The 16716-nt window shown below is 44.3% G+C and overlaps 1 protein-coding gene across 5 annotated transcripts in view; it reads left to right on the forward strand.

Moving 5' to 3' along the window:
• Positions 1–16716, forward strand: part of LOC129830971 (CUB and sushi domain-containing protein 3-like) — a 759188-nt gene that overhangs the window by 539783 nt on the left and 202689 nt on the right. For all 5 annotated transcript variants that reach the window (XM_055893871.1, XM_055893869.1, XM_055893870.1 and 2 more), the window contains exons 26-28: positions 8134–8336; positions 8791–8982; positions 10597–10735. In XM_055893871.1, coding sequence (XP_055749846.1) covers positions 8134–8336; positions 8791–8982; positions 10597–10735 — 534 coding nt within the window. The remainder of the gene's footprint in view (positions 1–8133; positions 8337–8790; positions 8983–10596; positions 10736–16716) is intronic.

The following is a 16716-nucleotide window of genomic DNA, read 5'->3' on the forward strand; positions in this document are numbered from 1 at the left end:
CATGGTTTCCAGGTGTTTGATGACAGTCCATTTGCTCTGTTCCAGACATTATTATGTGCCGCTCTCCCCTCAGCAGCCTCCTGTGATCTAAAAATACATACAGCATAATGATAGATGTACAGTGCATTCGGAAGTATTCAAAACTCTTGACTTTTTTCACATTTTGTTACGTTACATCCTTTTTCTAAAATGTATTAAATAATTTTTATCCCTCATCAAACTACACACAATACCCCATAATGACAAAGCAAAACGTTTTTTTGATTTAAAAAAAAAAATGTATTACAAATAAAACACTGAAATATGACATTTACATAAGTATTCAGACCCAGTACTTTGTTAAAGCACCTTTGGCAGAGATTACAGCCTTGAGTCTTCTTGGGTATGACACTACAATCTTGGTACACCTGTATTCTCTGCAGATCCTGTCAAGCTCTGTCAGGTTGGATGGGGAGTGTTGCTACGCAGCTATTTTCAGGTCTTCCCAGAGATGTTCGGGTTCAAGTCCGTGCTCTGGCTGGGCCACTCAAGGACATTCAGAGACTTGTCCCGAAGCCACTACTGCATTATCTTGGCTGTGTGCTTAGGGTTGTTCTCCTGTTGGAAGGTGAACCTTCGCCCCAGTCTGAGGTCCTGAGCGCTCTGGGGCAGGTTTTCATCAAGGATCTCTCTGTACTTTGCTCCTTTCAGCATGATGCTGCCACCACCATGTTTCACCGAAGGGATGGTGCCTGGTTTCCTCCAGACGTGACGCTTGGCATTAAGGCCAAAGAGTTCAATCTTGTTTCTCATGGTCTGAGAGTCTTTAGGTGCCTTTTTGGCAAACTCCAAGCTGGCTGTCATGTGCCTTTTACTGAAGAGTGGCTTCCGTCTGGCCATTCTACCATAAAGGCCTGATTTGTGGAGTGTTGCAGAGATGGTTGTCCTTCTGGAAGGTTCTCCCATCTTCACAGAGGAGCTCTGGAACTCTGTCAGAGTGACCATCGGGTTCTTGGTCACCTCCCTGACCAAGGCCCTTCTCCCCCGATGGCTCAGTTTGGCCGGGTGGACAGTTCTAGGAAGAGTGTTGGTGGTTCCAAACTTCTTCTATTTAGGAATGATGGAGGACACTGTGTTCTTGGGGACCTTCAATGTTGCAAAAATGTTTTGCTACCCTTCCCCAGATCTATGCCTCGACACAGTCCTGTCTTGGAGCGCTACGAACATTTTCTTCAACCTCATGGCTTGGTTTTTGCTCTGACATGCACTGTCAACTATGAGACCTTATATAGACAGGTGTGTGCCTTTCCAAATCATGTCCAATCAATTGAATTTACCACAGGTGGACTCCAAACAAGTTGTAGAAACGTCTCAAGGATGATCAATGGAAACAGGATGCACCTGAGCTCAATTTAGAGTCTCATAGGAAAGGGTCTGAATACTTATGTAAATAAGGCAGTTGTGTTTTTTTTTTTTTATACATTTGTAAAAATTTCGAAAAACCTGTTTTCACTTTATCATTATGGTGTATTGCGTGTAGAGTGCTGAGGATTTCGTTTTATTTCATCCATTTTATAATTAGGCTGTAACGTAACAAAATGTGGAAAAAGTCAAGGGGTTTGAAAACTTTCCCAAGGCTCTGTACATTATTATATTAGCGGGAAAGTGTAAAGTCCATTATCCATCTGAATAATATGAATTATGCTGTTTGAGAAGGTTTGAATTCTAAGCAACCTGAGAGAGCTACTGTAGTAGGTCAAAGATGTGTGCTGGAAAAGCATGGGTGAGGTAGTCATTGTGGTGTTCATGTGAGTTTTCTTTATTTTCGGCTTCAGAACAATGCCTCCGTCTCACTTAAAACATATATTTTTAAAAATTTCTATGGTTTTTACACCGAAAGGTGATTATACAAAAGCATAATTCAACACACTGTAACACAGCAATAAAAGTAAAAGTCAATTAGCCTATCTCAGAGATAAAAAGAGAGATTGAAAGTCTGACAGGAGATCCTCAGAGAAATACAACGAAAGTAGAACTGATTGGACTTGGTGCTTCAATGGGAATGTTGGCTAGAAAAACAAGAAACATACAGAAAATGTTTTATTGTCCTTGCAAAAGTCTAAATATACTTTTTAAGCTTCCCTGAAACAGGAGCAAAATAATCTGCATATGATCCTTTTCAATTGGAATGCAGTTCTATTCATTCCACAGCTACATTGAGTTTACAAAACATTAGGAACACTCTTTCCATGACAGACTGACCAGGTGAATCCAGGTGAAAGCTATGATCTCTTATTGATGTCACTTGTTAAATCCACTTCAATCAGATGAAGGGGAGGAGACAAGAATGATTTTTAAGCCTTGAGACAATTGAAACATGGATTGTGTATGTGTGCTATTCAGAGGGTGAATGGGCAAGACAGAAGATTGAAGTGCCTTTGAATAAAGTATGGTCGGTGCCAGGTTTGAATGTGTCAAGAACTGCAACGCTGCTGGGGTTTTCACACTAAACAGTTTCCAGTGTGTATCAAGAATGGTCCATGACCCAAAGGACATCCAGCCAACTTGACACAGCTGTGATAAGAATTGGAATCAACATGGGCCAGCATCCTTGTGGAACACTTTCGATACCTTGTAGTGTCCAAGCACCAACAAATTGAGGCTGTTCTGAGGTCAAAAGTGAGTGCAACTCAATATTAGGAAGGTGTTCCTAATGTTTTGAACACTCAGTGTTTTCTACTACTATAGTTCGCCCCCTTTTTTTTTGCGGGCTTCCAGGCATTTACTCATTCATTAACATGAATTTGGAATGAGGACTGTGTGGCTAGTTGGGCATTTGTGGATCCACTTGTTGGAGAAGTGTGCCAGGTCAGTCGGAAAGCATCACAACCTCTCCCTTGACTACTGTCACATTACGTGGCTCAAGAGCGAGGAATGAAGTGAGGCAAACTCCTTCATGTTCTGCGCCAGCAGATGGCCTGTGCTGCTGCTCCCCGTGGCATCATAGTCATTCACCTTGGTAGAAACTAATTGGGACACACAAAGGGGACAGCCCTGGTGTCAGATGCAAACTGATTCGGAGGTAGTCATCCGAACAACGATGGTCTACTCTGACATAGCGCAGCAGAGGAGTTTGATGTTTCAATGGGAGGAGGACAAGCGCATAAAGATGGCCCGGTGATCTGTCACCCAGCTGATTTTAATATTTCTCCATGGCAGGCGCATCCTCACAATCCGCCCCTCTGCCAAAAAGCACTGTGTCCCTGGGCAGTACTGTAAGGATGGTGTGCATCTCACGGATGAGGGTCCTCTTCCATGAGAGTCTGAGTGCTGGTCTCTCCTCCGTTCTAGCAAGATGCACACAGTGGGTACACACCACCACTCTCACTTGCCTGCATCTCCACGAACCCAAAGGCTCTTTTAAGAGCCACTTAACCTGTCTGGGAATGGGGTTCCAACAGCCAATGAAATTGCAGGGCGCCAAATTCAATCAACAGAAATCTCATATTTCAAATTTCTCAACATACAAGTATTAGACACCATTTTAAAGATAAACTTCTCGTTAATCCAACCACAGTGTCAGATTTCAAAAAAGCTTTTTGGCGAAAGCACAACATATCGTTATGTTAGGTCAGCAACTAGTCGCAGAAAGCATACAGCCATTTTCCAACCAAAGAGAGGAGTCACAAAAAGCAGAAATAGAGATAAAGTGAATCACTAACCTTTGATATTCTTCATCAGATGACACTCCCGGGACATCCTGTTACACAATACATGTATGTTTTGTTCGATCAAGTTCATATCTATATCCAAAAACCTCCGTTTACATTTGGCTTTGCCTCCAAAACATCCCGTGAATTTGCACAGAGCCACATCAATTTACAGAAATACTCATAAAGATGCAAGTATTATGCACAGAATTGTAGATATACTTCTCCTTAATGCAAGCGCTTTGTCAGATTTCAAAAAAGCTTTACGGAAAAAGCAAACCATACAATAATCTGAGTACAGCGCTCAGAGACCAAAACAAGCCAAACATATACCCGCCATGTTGCGGAATCAACAGAAGTCAGAAATAGCATTATAAATATTCACTTACCTTTGATGATCTTCATCAGAATGCACTCCCAGGAATCCCAGTTCCACAATAAATGTTTGTTTAGTTCGACAAAGTCCATCATTTATGTCCAAATACCTCGCGCCTTGAGTTCACAAATCCAAATTCATGATGCGCGATCACTAGGTCCAGACAAAAAGTCAAAAAGTTCCGTTACAGTCCGTAGAAACATGTCAAACGATGTATGGAATCAATCTTTAGGATGTATTTAACATAAATCGTCAATAATGTTCCAACCGGAGAATTCCTTTGTCTTTAGAATTGCAATGGAACGCAGGTCGCTCTCCCGTTGAACGGGCGTGGTCAGCTCATGCCACTCTGGCAGACCTCTGACTCATTCAGCTCCCATTCCCCCCTCCTTTACAGTAGAACCATCAAACAAGGTTCTAAAGACTGTTGACATCTAGTGGAAGCCTTAGGAAGAGCAATTTGACCCCATAGACACTGTATATTCGATAGGTGATGAGTTGAAAACTACAAACCTCAGATTTCCCACTTCCTGGTTGGATTTTTCTCAGGTTTTCGCCTGCCATATGAGTTATGTTATACTCACAGACATCATTCAAACAGTTTTAGAAATGTCAGTGTTTTCTATCCAAATCTACTAATAATATATATTAGCATATATTAGCAACTGGGCCTGAGCAGCAGGCAGTTTACTCTGGGCATGCTTTTCATCCAAACGTGAAAATGCTGCCCCCTATCCCAAAGAAGTTAATACATGAAAATGTGTGTGTGTGCGTGCGTGCGTGCGTGCGTGCGGGCGGGCGGGCGGGCGGTCGGTCGGCTGTCAAAACTATAAACGAAAGAAATGTCAAAATGTATCCTCTCGGAGGCCAACCCACAATCTTCAGATCAACAGGCAGTAACTTTAACCACTACACTACGAATCCTGTTGTCCCTAGAACCCTACATAGAAATAATAAACTAGACTAACCCCCTCAGTCACGCCCTGACCTACTCTACCATAGACCTACTCTACCATAGTACCCCCCCCCCCCCCCCCCCCCCCCCCCCAAAGGCGGGTGTCTCGTGTCGGTGGCGGCTTTGGTGCAGGACAAAGAACCCTCTCATCCTGCGGATCCAGCCATAGACCCAGGCTGAACGCTGTGCATGGACTGGACCTAGATGCCGAGGAAGGCTCCTGCCATGGAGCGGGACTGGACGCCGTGTTTGGACTGGACATCGGCGCAGGTGAAGGCTCCCGCCATGGAACGGGACTGGACACTGTGCCTGGACTGGGCGTCAGCGCAGGGGAAGGCTCCGGCCATGGAGCTGGTTGGTTCCGGACCATTGACCGAACGCAGAAGAAGACTCTGGCCTTGGAGCTGGACTGGACGCCGTGCTCAGACTGGGCGTCAGCGCAGGGGAAGGCTCCGGCCATGGAGCTGGAGGTTCCGGACCATTGACCGTCGCAGGAGGTTCCGGACCGTTGACCGTCGCAGGAGGTTCCGGACCGTGGACCGTCGCAGGAGTTTCCGGACCGTGGACCGTCGCAGGAGGTTCCGGACCGTGGACCGTCGCAGGAGGTTCCGGACCGTGGACCGTCGCAGGAGGTTCCGGACCGTGGACCGTCTCAGGAGCGTGGACCGTCTCAACTGTCGCCGGAAATGCTGGACTGGGAACCGTCGCCGAGAGCTCTGGATTGGGAACCGTCGCCGGTAGCTCTGGACTGGGGACCATCGCCGGAAGCTCTGAACTGGGGACCGTCGCCTGAAGCTTTGGACTGGGGAGGCGCACTGGAGGCCTGATGCATGGGGCTGGCACAGGTGGCACCGGACTGGTGACACGCACCTCAGGGCGAGTGCGAGTAGCAGGCACAGGACGCACTGGACTGGGAAGGCGCACGGAGGCCTAGTGCGTGGAGCCGGCACAGGTGGCGCCAGACTGGTGACACGCACTTCGGGTCGAGTGCGGGGAGCAGGCACAGGACGTACCTGACTGGGAAAGCGCACTTGAGGGAGAGTGCGAGGAGCAGGCACAGGACGTACCGGACTGGGGACACGAACTTCAGGGACAGTGCGAGGAGCAGGCACAGGACGTACTGGGCTGTGAAGGTGCATTGGAGACATAGAAAATAAGGACTCTCTATGGTCAGGATGTGACACCTGTTCTTAAAACATTGACTATGACAGACCATTTAAATGGACAGTCTGGAAGATTTTGTTCCAAAATGATTTTGTTCATTCACTCAGTACTGATTGATTTATTTTATTTATCTTGCTTTGTTAAAATACAATAGTCTAACACAGATGATTTGATGATAACAGACTCGTTTAATCATGTAGCTAACCAAGTTAGCAAGCATGTCATTTTCTTTTGACTGCGCACAGCAGGTTGCAAAACTTACTCAAGCTGAGAGTAAGTTCGATTAATCTACCCCGTGGTACACCAGAATATGGCCCGTCAAGTCATCAGGCAAAAGCGGGGAGTAAAGGCAGATAGTGTTTTTATCAAAAGCAATGACATTTACATGTGAAAACACAGAATCCTACTCATTACCACACATGCTAAATTACCTCGCTTTTGTTTTGCGCCGACTTCGCTGTCAGACAGAGCGGGGCACCTACCCAGCTAATCAAAATATATGTTTTTAATTTATTGATTGTCTACAGTAGCCTAGCTTTGTTCACATAGATTTCTTATGACTGGCAGCATGGTGCAAGCAGCTGCGTTGTTGCCGAGCAACTGACCCGGTGTTAGAACTCTGAGCTTTGGCTAAAAAATATGCTACCATCGTCAGAAATGCTACATAAAGTTAGCACGTTGTTGGTTCTTAATGGACAGAAATGAGCACGTGAGAGCAATAAATTATAAATGTAATCAAAACTGTTTTCCACCTAAAACTAACGGACGGCTCATGACGAGAGGCGGGGAGTGTGTTTGTACCTCCAATCAAATTGACTTGCCAAGTTTAATCGACATTGGTGTCATATTGGCTTAGAAATGATGGTGAATTTAATCATTCCCTACTATAGTGATCAGCGTGACTATAATAGTGAAGATCTGAACGTCCATTCCAGCAGGGGTACAGGAGTACAGGGTGTCCCTCTGTCCTCTCTCCAGTCTAGTCTACAGATGCCAGATACTTCTTTGTTTTTTGCCTGTCCTGCACATCTTCGACCCCAGGGCTGGACAGCCTAATGAGACTCAAATGCTCAATCATAGAGTCAATTATTAGTATTGCATGGAGCCGGAATGGTGTAACCTTGGAGGCAAACAATTTGTTCTGTTCCAACTCCCAGTGGCACACCTCGTTTGAAATCATATTTTTATTCATGACTTTCTTTATTTTCTTCCACTGGTGTCTTGATCAGCACAGTCTGCTGAATGGTGATGTGAAAGGAGTGTTATGACCACGTGCACCAATTACCTGCCAGGTTTTCTGACTTATAGCTCGTTGCTCGTAGCTTGATGTCTCTACAACATCATTATGCCGAGATAGGCACCTCAGTTTTGCATCACAACAGCACTTTTCCATGCAAAAGAAAAAGGCACTGGGGCTTTCAGCTGAGTGCTTGCATTTTCTCAAAAAGGAACATCAAAAACCATGGAAGAAATATGCACAAACCCTCAGATTTAGAACAAACTGTATTGCTAGCAATGCAGAACAAACTGTGGTTGTATTAGGAAACAGTTGTGTTGGTGTAACACATTCGGTGATTTGACTTGATTTATACCATTTTTGTCCATGAGGAGCAAAGGTCACGCACAAATTTTCTCCACCGCACTGTTTTGGCAAATTTATCAAGTTATTTCTATGAGTATTGCAATTGTAACATCTCTGTTATTACTCTGTTATTCCATGATTTATTGCAAGTAATTTACTGCAGCCTAGGGTGGCAGTACTTTCTCAAAATTCCTAGGTTTTACAGAAATCCTGGTGGAAGGATTCCAGATTTACTGCTTATTCCTTCCTGATTCCAGGAATTTTCAAACTGGGATTTCTGGAAAAGCTGGGGGTTTAGGGAACGTTACAGGAAGTTTGCAACCCTGCTGTAGTGTACATGATCATTTTCCTCCTCCTTATTTCTCAGCCTGCAGTTCCTGGCCTTCGACACAGAGGCATCCCATGACATCCTCAAGGTGTGGGACGGCCCTCCTGAGAATGAGATGTCCCTGAGGGAGGTGTCTGGCTCTCTGCTCCCCGAGGGGATTCACAGCACCCTCAACCTGGTCACCATCCAGTTTGAGACTGACTTCTACATCAGCAAGTCCGGCTTCGCTATCGAATTCTCAAGTGAGTAGTCTGTTTGTGAAAAGTCTTGGAAGTTTGATCTTCAAAAGCAATAAAGTCTCAGTTTTCGATTCATAAAGTCTAACACTGAGAAACAGTGTAAAGTGCAGGTTTGGGATACTGTGTGAGAGTTTTTTTTGGCTACTGTTTACAAAACTCTTTGACGTTTAAATCATCAAAATTGATGCTCTTCTCTGTGTCAGCTTTACTGTGTCAGTTTCAGTACATCAGTTAGAATGTACATGTTTGGGTTACCTGCTAAGAATGTGGTATTGTATGTGTTTGACTCTGTGATTGAAAACTTCACTCACTGTATTATCTGGGGACTTTACTCGAGACTTAAAACCAGACATACAAACTGTTTATCTGTTATATATAAGACACTGTCAACCCACTGTTAACATAAAACCTATCTGCATAGACTCACTTGATTCCCTCTCTACGTTGTGACCGGCAGGTTCGGTGGCCACAGCCTGCAGAGACCCAGGTGTACCCATGAACGGCAGTCGTAACGGGGACGGGCGAGAGCCGGGTGACACCGTCACCGTTCTCTGTGACCCTGGGTATGAGCTCCAGGGAGAGATGAAGATTACCTGTATCCAGGTGGAGAACCGCTACTACTGGCAACCCAGCCCTCCTGTCTGCATAGGTGAGTGCTTTAATTACAGTTAGGGCTAGGAGATATTCCTCAGCACATCACCTGACCAGGAAAGGACCCTTGGCTCTAGTTATAGCTTTGTATTGTGGTCAGTACTGTTAAGTTCTAATTATTACAGTAAGAACTCGACGGACACTAGGAAAGCTTAAACCAAGTGTATTCTTCTCAGAGGGTCAATACAGCTGCATTAGACAAAGACATGTTTTTACCCGTGGTAGTATACATACCCCACTTTGGGTGGAGTCTCCTCCTTACCAGTACTGCCACATGTGACCATTGTCCCTGCACTCAGCCCCTCCTAAGCTTACTTATGGCACCCCTCATGTCTCCATTATAACTACTGATTAATAATATAACTAATGATTAATAATAGTTAAAGCTCAGAAATCCAAACATATCAGTACAAACAGGTAGATCCTGGGGTTTGTATTGAGTTGAGTACTAACAGTTGGAGCCTGGGGTTTGTATTGAGTTGAGTACTAACAGGTGGAGCCTGGGGTTTGTATTGAGTTGAGTACTAACAGGTGGAGCCTGGGGTTTGTATTGAGTTGAGTACTAACAGGTGGAGCCTGGGGTTTGTATTGAGTTGAGTACTAACAGGTGGAGCCTGGGGTTTGTATTGAGTTGAGTACTAACAGGTGGAGCCTGGGGTTTGTATTGAGTTGAGTACTAACAGGTGGAGCCTAGGGTTTGTATTGAGTTGAGTACTAACAGGTGGAGCCTGGGGTTTGTATTGAGTTGAGTACTAACAGGTGGAGCCTGGGGTTTGTATTGAGGATTTTCCACTGACCACTATGTGTGAGCTGAGCAGGGAAAAACTCTTGGCTGTCCTTATGGCCTTCTGTTGAGGTGAGTGCTTACAGGTAGATCCAGAAGTTTTCCTCTCTCTAACCTTACTTTCTCTCAATAGTTGTCTGTTGACTCCCATCTAAAGGAGCTGTAACAAGAAAAGAGCTCTGGGACAACTATCACGTAGCAGCCCATTGGTGTTGCAGAGAGACTTAGACCTGGCAACCCAGCCCAGGCTCCTAGCCTGCTAATAAACATATTGTATCCCTGAATGTTGCAGAACCTAGCACCAAGCTGTACTTGAGCTCTAAAGCCAATGAGATGACTGACTGTCATTGCTTTCCAACAATTTTGAACAAGGCAAGCCATTGATGAATATCAAATTATTGGACGCAGAGCCGAAGATCCTTCTCACTTTTCAGAGACGGCATACTTATAAGAAGTACCTTGACGAAACCTCAAGCATTCTTGTGTTTTAATGTGTTTTTGTACAAGGCTTCTGTGTGGAGAATTTGATCTCTCAAAACTCAATGTCTCAGTTACCATTATGGTTACAAAATCCCCAGGTCTTCCAGAAATCCTGGTTGGATTATTCCAGATTTCCTGCATATTTCTTTCTGAGTACAGAAATCTTCCAACCAGGATTTCTGAAAAACCTGGGGATTTTGGGAAAGTTATGAGAATTTTGCAACCCTATCCACCATTAAATCTCCACAGAATATCATGCAGTTTTCTGACTACAGAATAACAGAGACAGTTCATCTAAAGAGTGTCAGAGTTAGTATATTTTTAATTTGCTCACTTCTTCTCTTTCAGCCCCCTGTGGAGGAAACTTGACTGGATCCAATGGCTTCATCCTGTCTCCCAACTTCCCCCATCCCTACCCCCACAGCAAGGACTGTGATTGGCTAATAGCTGTCAACTCGGACTATGTCCTATCTCTGGCCTTCATCAGGTAACGTGGCAGCATATTAGACGCTAATACAGTTGAAGTTGGAAGTTTACATACACCTTAGCCAAATACATTTAAAAACTCTGTTTTTCACAATTCCTGACATTTAATCCTAGTACAAATTCCCTGTCTTAGGTCAGTTAGGATCACCACTTTATTTTGAGAATGTGAAATGTCAGAATAATAGTAGAGAGAATGATTTATTTCAGCTTTTATTTATTTCATCACATTCCCAGTGGGTCAGAGATTTACATACACTCAATTAGTATTTGGTAGCATTGCCTTTAAATTGTTTAACTTGGGTCAAACGTTTCAGGTAGCCTTCCACATGCTTCCCACAATAAGTTGGTTGAATTTTGGCCCATTCCTCCTGACAGAGCTGGTGTAACTGAGTCAGGTTTGTAGGCCTCCTTGCTCGCACACACTTTTTCAGTTCTGCCCACAAATTTTCTACAGGATTTAGGTCAGGGCTTTGTTGTCCTTAAGCCATTTTGCCACAACTTTGGAAGTATGCTTGGGGTCATTGTCCATTTGGAAGACCCATTTGCGACCAAGCTTTAACTTCCTAACTGATGTCATGAGATGTTGCTTCAATATATCCACATAATTTTACATCCTCATGATGCCATCTATTTTGTGAAGTGCACCAGTCCCTCCTGCAGCAAAACACCCCCACAACATGATGCTGCCACCCCTGTGCCCCGCGGTTGGGATGGTGTTCTTCGGCTTGCAAGCCTCCTCCTTTTTCCTACAAACATAACGATGGTCATTATGACCAAACAGTTCTATTTTTGTTTCATCAGACCAGAGGACATTTCTCCAAAAAGTACGATCTTTGTCCCCATGTGCAGTTGCAAACTGTAGTCTGTCTTTTTATGGTGGTTTTGAAGCAGTGGCTTCTTCCTTGCTGAGCGACCTTTCAGGTTATGTCGATATAGGACTCGTTTTACTGTGGATATAGATAATTTTGTACCTGTTTCCTCCAGCATCTTCACAAGGTCCTTTGCTGTTGTTCTGGGATTGATTGGCACTTTTCGCATCAAAGTACTTTCATCTCTAGGAGACAGAAAGTATCTCCTTCCTGAGCGGTATGACGGCTGCATGGTCCCATGGTGTTTATACTTGCGTACTATTGTTTGTACAGATCAACGTGGTACCTTCAGGCGTGGGGTGGAAATTGGAAATTGCTCCCAAGGATGAACCAGACTTGTGGAGGTCTACAATAATTTTTCTGAGGTCTTGGCTGATATCTTTTGATTTTCCCATGATGTCAAGCAAAGAGGCACTGAGTTTGAAGGCAGGCCTTGAAATACATCCACAGGTACACCTCCAATTGACTCAAATGATGTCAATTAGCCTATCAGAAGCTTCTAAAGTTATGACATAATCTTCTGGAATTTTCCAAGCTGTTTAAACGCACAGTCAACTTAGTGTATGTAAACTTCTGACCCACTGGAATTGTGATACAGTGAATTATAAGTTAAATAATCTGTCTGTAAACAATTGTTGGAAAAATGACTTGTGTCATGCTCAAAGTAGATGGCCTAATTGACTTGCCAAAACTATAGTTTGTTAACAAGATATTTGTGAAGTGGTTGAAAAAACAGTTTTAATGACTCCAACCTAAGTGTATGTAAACTTCCGACTTCAACTGTAGGTGCTAGTTTTCTCCGAAGTGATTAAGGCCTACTCTCCCTATCAGTTCCACTGAATGCACACATGTACGCAAGGTGGCCATTAATGGGAATTTTGTCACAATCACATTGAGGGGTGTGAGGTGATTATAGAACGATCTCTGCTAACTGCTATCACTGTTATATTAAGATGCAATTCATGTGTTCGGCGGATAATTAGCTTCCCCAGCTGGACTTCCTTGCTTTGACCTTTCTCAGCTCCCCACTTTTAAGGTGCTGTATCAAGACATCTCGGCCTGCGTTGACTGATGCAGCCAATTAATAGAAGAAAAAAGCAAGAACTTAATGTGTTTCACACCTCAATTGCGTACAGTTTTTCATTTAACCGTTGGCAGCGGCAAGGCTTGAGCAGGCGCAGGGGCCTTCCATGGCAGACAGGGGCCAAAGGTCAAAAGGGGGTTAAGTTTGACTGCTGATAGGCTACACAGTGTGGTGTATAGCTGACAGATGTTACCTCACTCTAAGTTAAACCTCTAACTTAAAGCTGTGTGTGTGTGTGTGTGTGTGTGTGTGTGTGTGTGTGTGTGTGTGTGTGTGTGTGTGTGTGTGTGTGTGTGTGTGTGTGTGTGTGTGTGTGTGTGTGTGTGTGTGTGTGTGTGTGTGTGTGTGTGTGTGTGTGTGTGAGATTGAGGACTAAGGATGAGAGATTGAGAGAGATTGAGGACTATGGGAGGGGGAGAGAGAGAGAGAGAGAGAGAGAGAGAGAGAGAGAGAGAGAGAGAGAGAGAGAGAGAGAGAGAGAGAGAGAGAGAGAGAGAGAGAGAGAGAGAGAGAGAGAGAGAGAGAGAGAGAGAGAGAGAGAGAGAGAGAGAGAGAGAGAGAGAGAGATGGAAGAAGGGGGGGGTATGCTCTGTTGGAGCCTACAGACGATGATAAAGCGATGCCATTAAGAGATGGAGAGAACCAAAAAGGAGCACGGGCTAACTTTAAACATATCTTCAGTTTTTTTGTTAGCGCTAGCTAAATTAGCGCTAGCTAGCAACAGCAGCAGACAAACAAATTGGTTGCTATGGCAACGGGGCAGCAGAACAGCGCAGCAGTAGTAGCAGAACAAACAAGGCACCATGTCCACACTCCCCCTCAGCGCAGAATCCATTCTCTACCCTAAAGAGGTCAAAAATGACACAACGAGGAAAGCTTTTAAACAGAAACTACTAAAGGGGAGGCCAGAAACCCTTTTTGCAGACCTCTACAAAAACGGTGACATGAGTAATCTCATCTTCTTCACTGACCAGCCAAATGCATGGTGCTCAGCAGTGTGCTCTCACTACCCATCCCTAAAGAAAGAGGGAATCTGTAATGGGTGGAAGCTGAAAATCAAAGAGACAGACGAACCTGATAGCACCATGATAACAATCAACCTCTACAAGACTGGAACTGTCATGGTGCAAGGTAACATTAGGCTGTTTGAAACAGACTTTCAGACCATTAAGGAGAGAGAGGACACCACCAGTGACATGCCCTCCCACAAGACAAACTCCACCAGCACCACCCTCACCCCTACTCTCCCCACCCAAAAAGGCACATCCAGCACCTCTCTTCCCACCATAGTGGAGGACACGCCCCAGGAGGAGAGCGACCCACTCAGTGCAGAGCAGGCTCAGGCCCTCCTCACCACCATGGCTGCCATGAGGGATGAGTTCACCAAACTGGAGGGGGAGGTTGTCCTGCTCAGGGAGAGCGTGAGCAAATAGCAACCAGACAACCACACCTTAGAGGAGCTCCTAACCAAGGTGAGAACAGAGCAGGACAGCAGCCTTGCAACACAGCTGAAAAAGGTACAGCAAGAGAGAGACGGACTCAAGAGAGAGCTGGCTGATCTAATAAAGGAGGTGAGGGAGCTCTAAAAAGACAGGCAGAACAGTAATAACGATCTGACCACACTAAGAGACGAGCTGCAGGAGAGAAAGAGAATAGAGAACATTGGCTGACATCGTCCTGTTGATGGACTTTTCCCTAGACACAAAATGAGAAAGGTGTGGTGCCCAACAACGCAGAGTGCCATGGAGCTGCTTGATAAGTCCCATCTCGGGTCGCCAAGACACATAATCATACATACCGGAAGCAACGACCTGCTTGCTCAGCAGGAGAGGGTGGCGACTTCACTACGGGGAGTGATTGAGAAGGCCTCCGCAATCTTCCCCTTCTCAAGAATCATGGTGTCAACCCTTCTACAGAGGAAGGACTTCCACCCTACCACAATCCAAAGAATAAACGCCAGCCTATCCCGGGACTGTTCCCTGCGACCCAATGTACACCTGTACAAGGAGACAGTCCCCATCCTTGCCAAGACTCTCAAGGACGTTGCTTTAAACCGCAGCCCGACCTCTCCACCCAGGAACAGCGGAGATATCTCCACCCCTCCGAGATCACCGAGACAATACCCCGGACCAGCACCCTGGAACCCCCAGCTACGACCACAGCACCACCAACCTCAATGCCCACCACAGCCAGCGCAGCACAGACCACCCCAGCCCAGCTTCAGAGCCACCCAGACGAGGCCTCCCACCCCCCTGCCCCCCACCGCAGACCCACACTTGAAGGAGCCACAGCCCAGCAGGCAGAGCTACGCACAGGCTGTTTTAGGAGCAATTGGCCCAGCCCCCACCAACCAAATGAGTGACATTAAACAAATGCTGAGTCTACTATGCTCACATGTGATAGGCCGAGGGTCATGGATGCTCACATGTGATAGGCCGAGGGTCATGGTAAGATGAGCACAAGAACTCCACCATCCTCACACTACATCCACCCAAGTGGCATGACACAAATTCTATCTTAAATGATAAACAAATCACATTTGCATAATAAGAGTTTACTTTAATTGAAAAATCCTATTTTAATAGTTCTTGTTGGATTGTGAGTGTTTGTCTCATTTTGAAGGTAAAGAAAAAAAAGTTATGACATTTTTTTACGTTTGATGAATTGATTGATTGAATTGATGATGTAGATATTGTAGTACTACAGGAAACATGGTGCAGAGGTGATGTTTCCGCTGGCTGTCCACTAGGTTATAGGGAGGTTAATCATACCATCCACTAAATTAAAAGGAATCAAACAGGGCAGAGACTCCGGGGGAATGGTAATATGGTATAAATCTGAACTAATTAATTAAATCGAATTGATCAAAACAGGAGAATTCTTTATCTGGTTAAAAATCAACAAGGAGGCTATCTTGACAGATAAAAACGTCTTCCTCTGTGCCACATACATTCCCCCCTCAGAGTCACCCTACTTCAATGAAGAGTGTTTCTCCATTTCAGAGGGGGAAATTAGTCACATTCAGGCCCAAGGCAACGTACTATAGATGGAGTGCAAACAGTACAGACATCTACCAAAAAGCAATTAGTAGCCAAAAAATACAATCTCTCCTGGACAACTTTTTAGCCTTAACAATCTCCTTCAGCAATGAAGGTGTAAATTTGGACGTTTGGAACATAAACTTTATATTTGACAAATTAGCCTCCTTGGCTAATTTAAAGAAGCATAAGAGCAAACCAGAAATAACAGATAATGAAAAATCGTTTGATAATGATTGCAACAATCTAAGAAAGTAATTGAGAAATATATCTAATCAAAAACACAGAGAACCAGAACAAAAATATACGCCTTCAATATGGGGAAACACTGAAGCAATAACCTAAGAACAAAACAGGAACAGCACATTAGAAATCAGCTGGATGGAATTGAGGAATCCATAGCATCAAACCACTTCTGGGAGAATTGGAATAAATGAAACAAACCTCATCATGAGGAATTGGCTATCCAAAATGGGGATATGTGGAGAAATCACTTTGCAAACCTCTACAGCAATATAACAAAGCCCGGAACAAAAAGATATACATGAAAAATTACAAATCCTTGAATCAGCAGTCAAAGACTATCAGAATCCTGTGGATACCCCAATTTTTATTATTATTATTTTTTTTATTATTTATTTTTCCTTTTTTTTATTTGTATTTTTTTGGGGGGGGGGGGGGGGTGGATCAGCTTAATATTGCGGAAAGAATGTTGCTTCCAATGTAATTGTCTGCATCATTTCCAATCCCCCATATTTTTGGGGGTAAATATATATATCCATTCACGTATGCATACATATACACATATATACATACACATACCTACATAGACATACATACTTTTTTTAAAGAGTATACCTTTATTATTATTCCCTGCAAACCCTACTGGATACCCCAATTACAGAAGAAGATTTATTGGAAAAACTATTCACTCTCCAACCCAAAAAGGCCTGTGGTGCTGATGGTATTTTAAATGAAATGATCAAATATA

The sequence above is a fragment of the Salvelinus fontinalis genome, chromosome 32, assembly GCF_029448725.1.
Source record: "Salvelinus fontinalis isolate EN_2023a chromosome 32, ASM2944872v1, whole genome shotgun sequence".
Taxonomy (NCBI): domain Eukaryota; kingdom Metazoa; phylum Chordata; class Actinopteri; order Salmoniformes; family Salmonidae; genus Salvelinus; species Salvelinus fontinalis.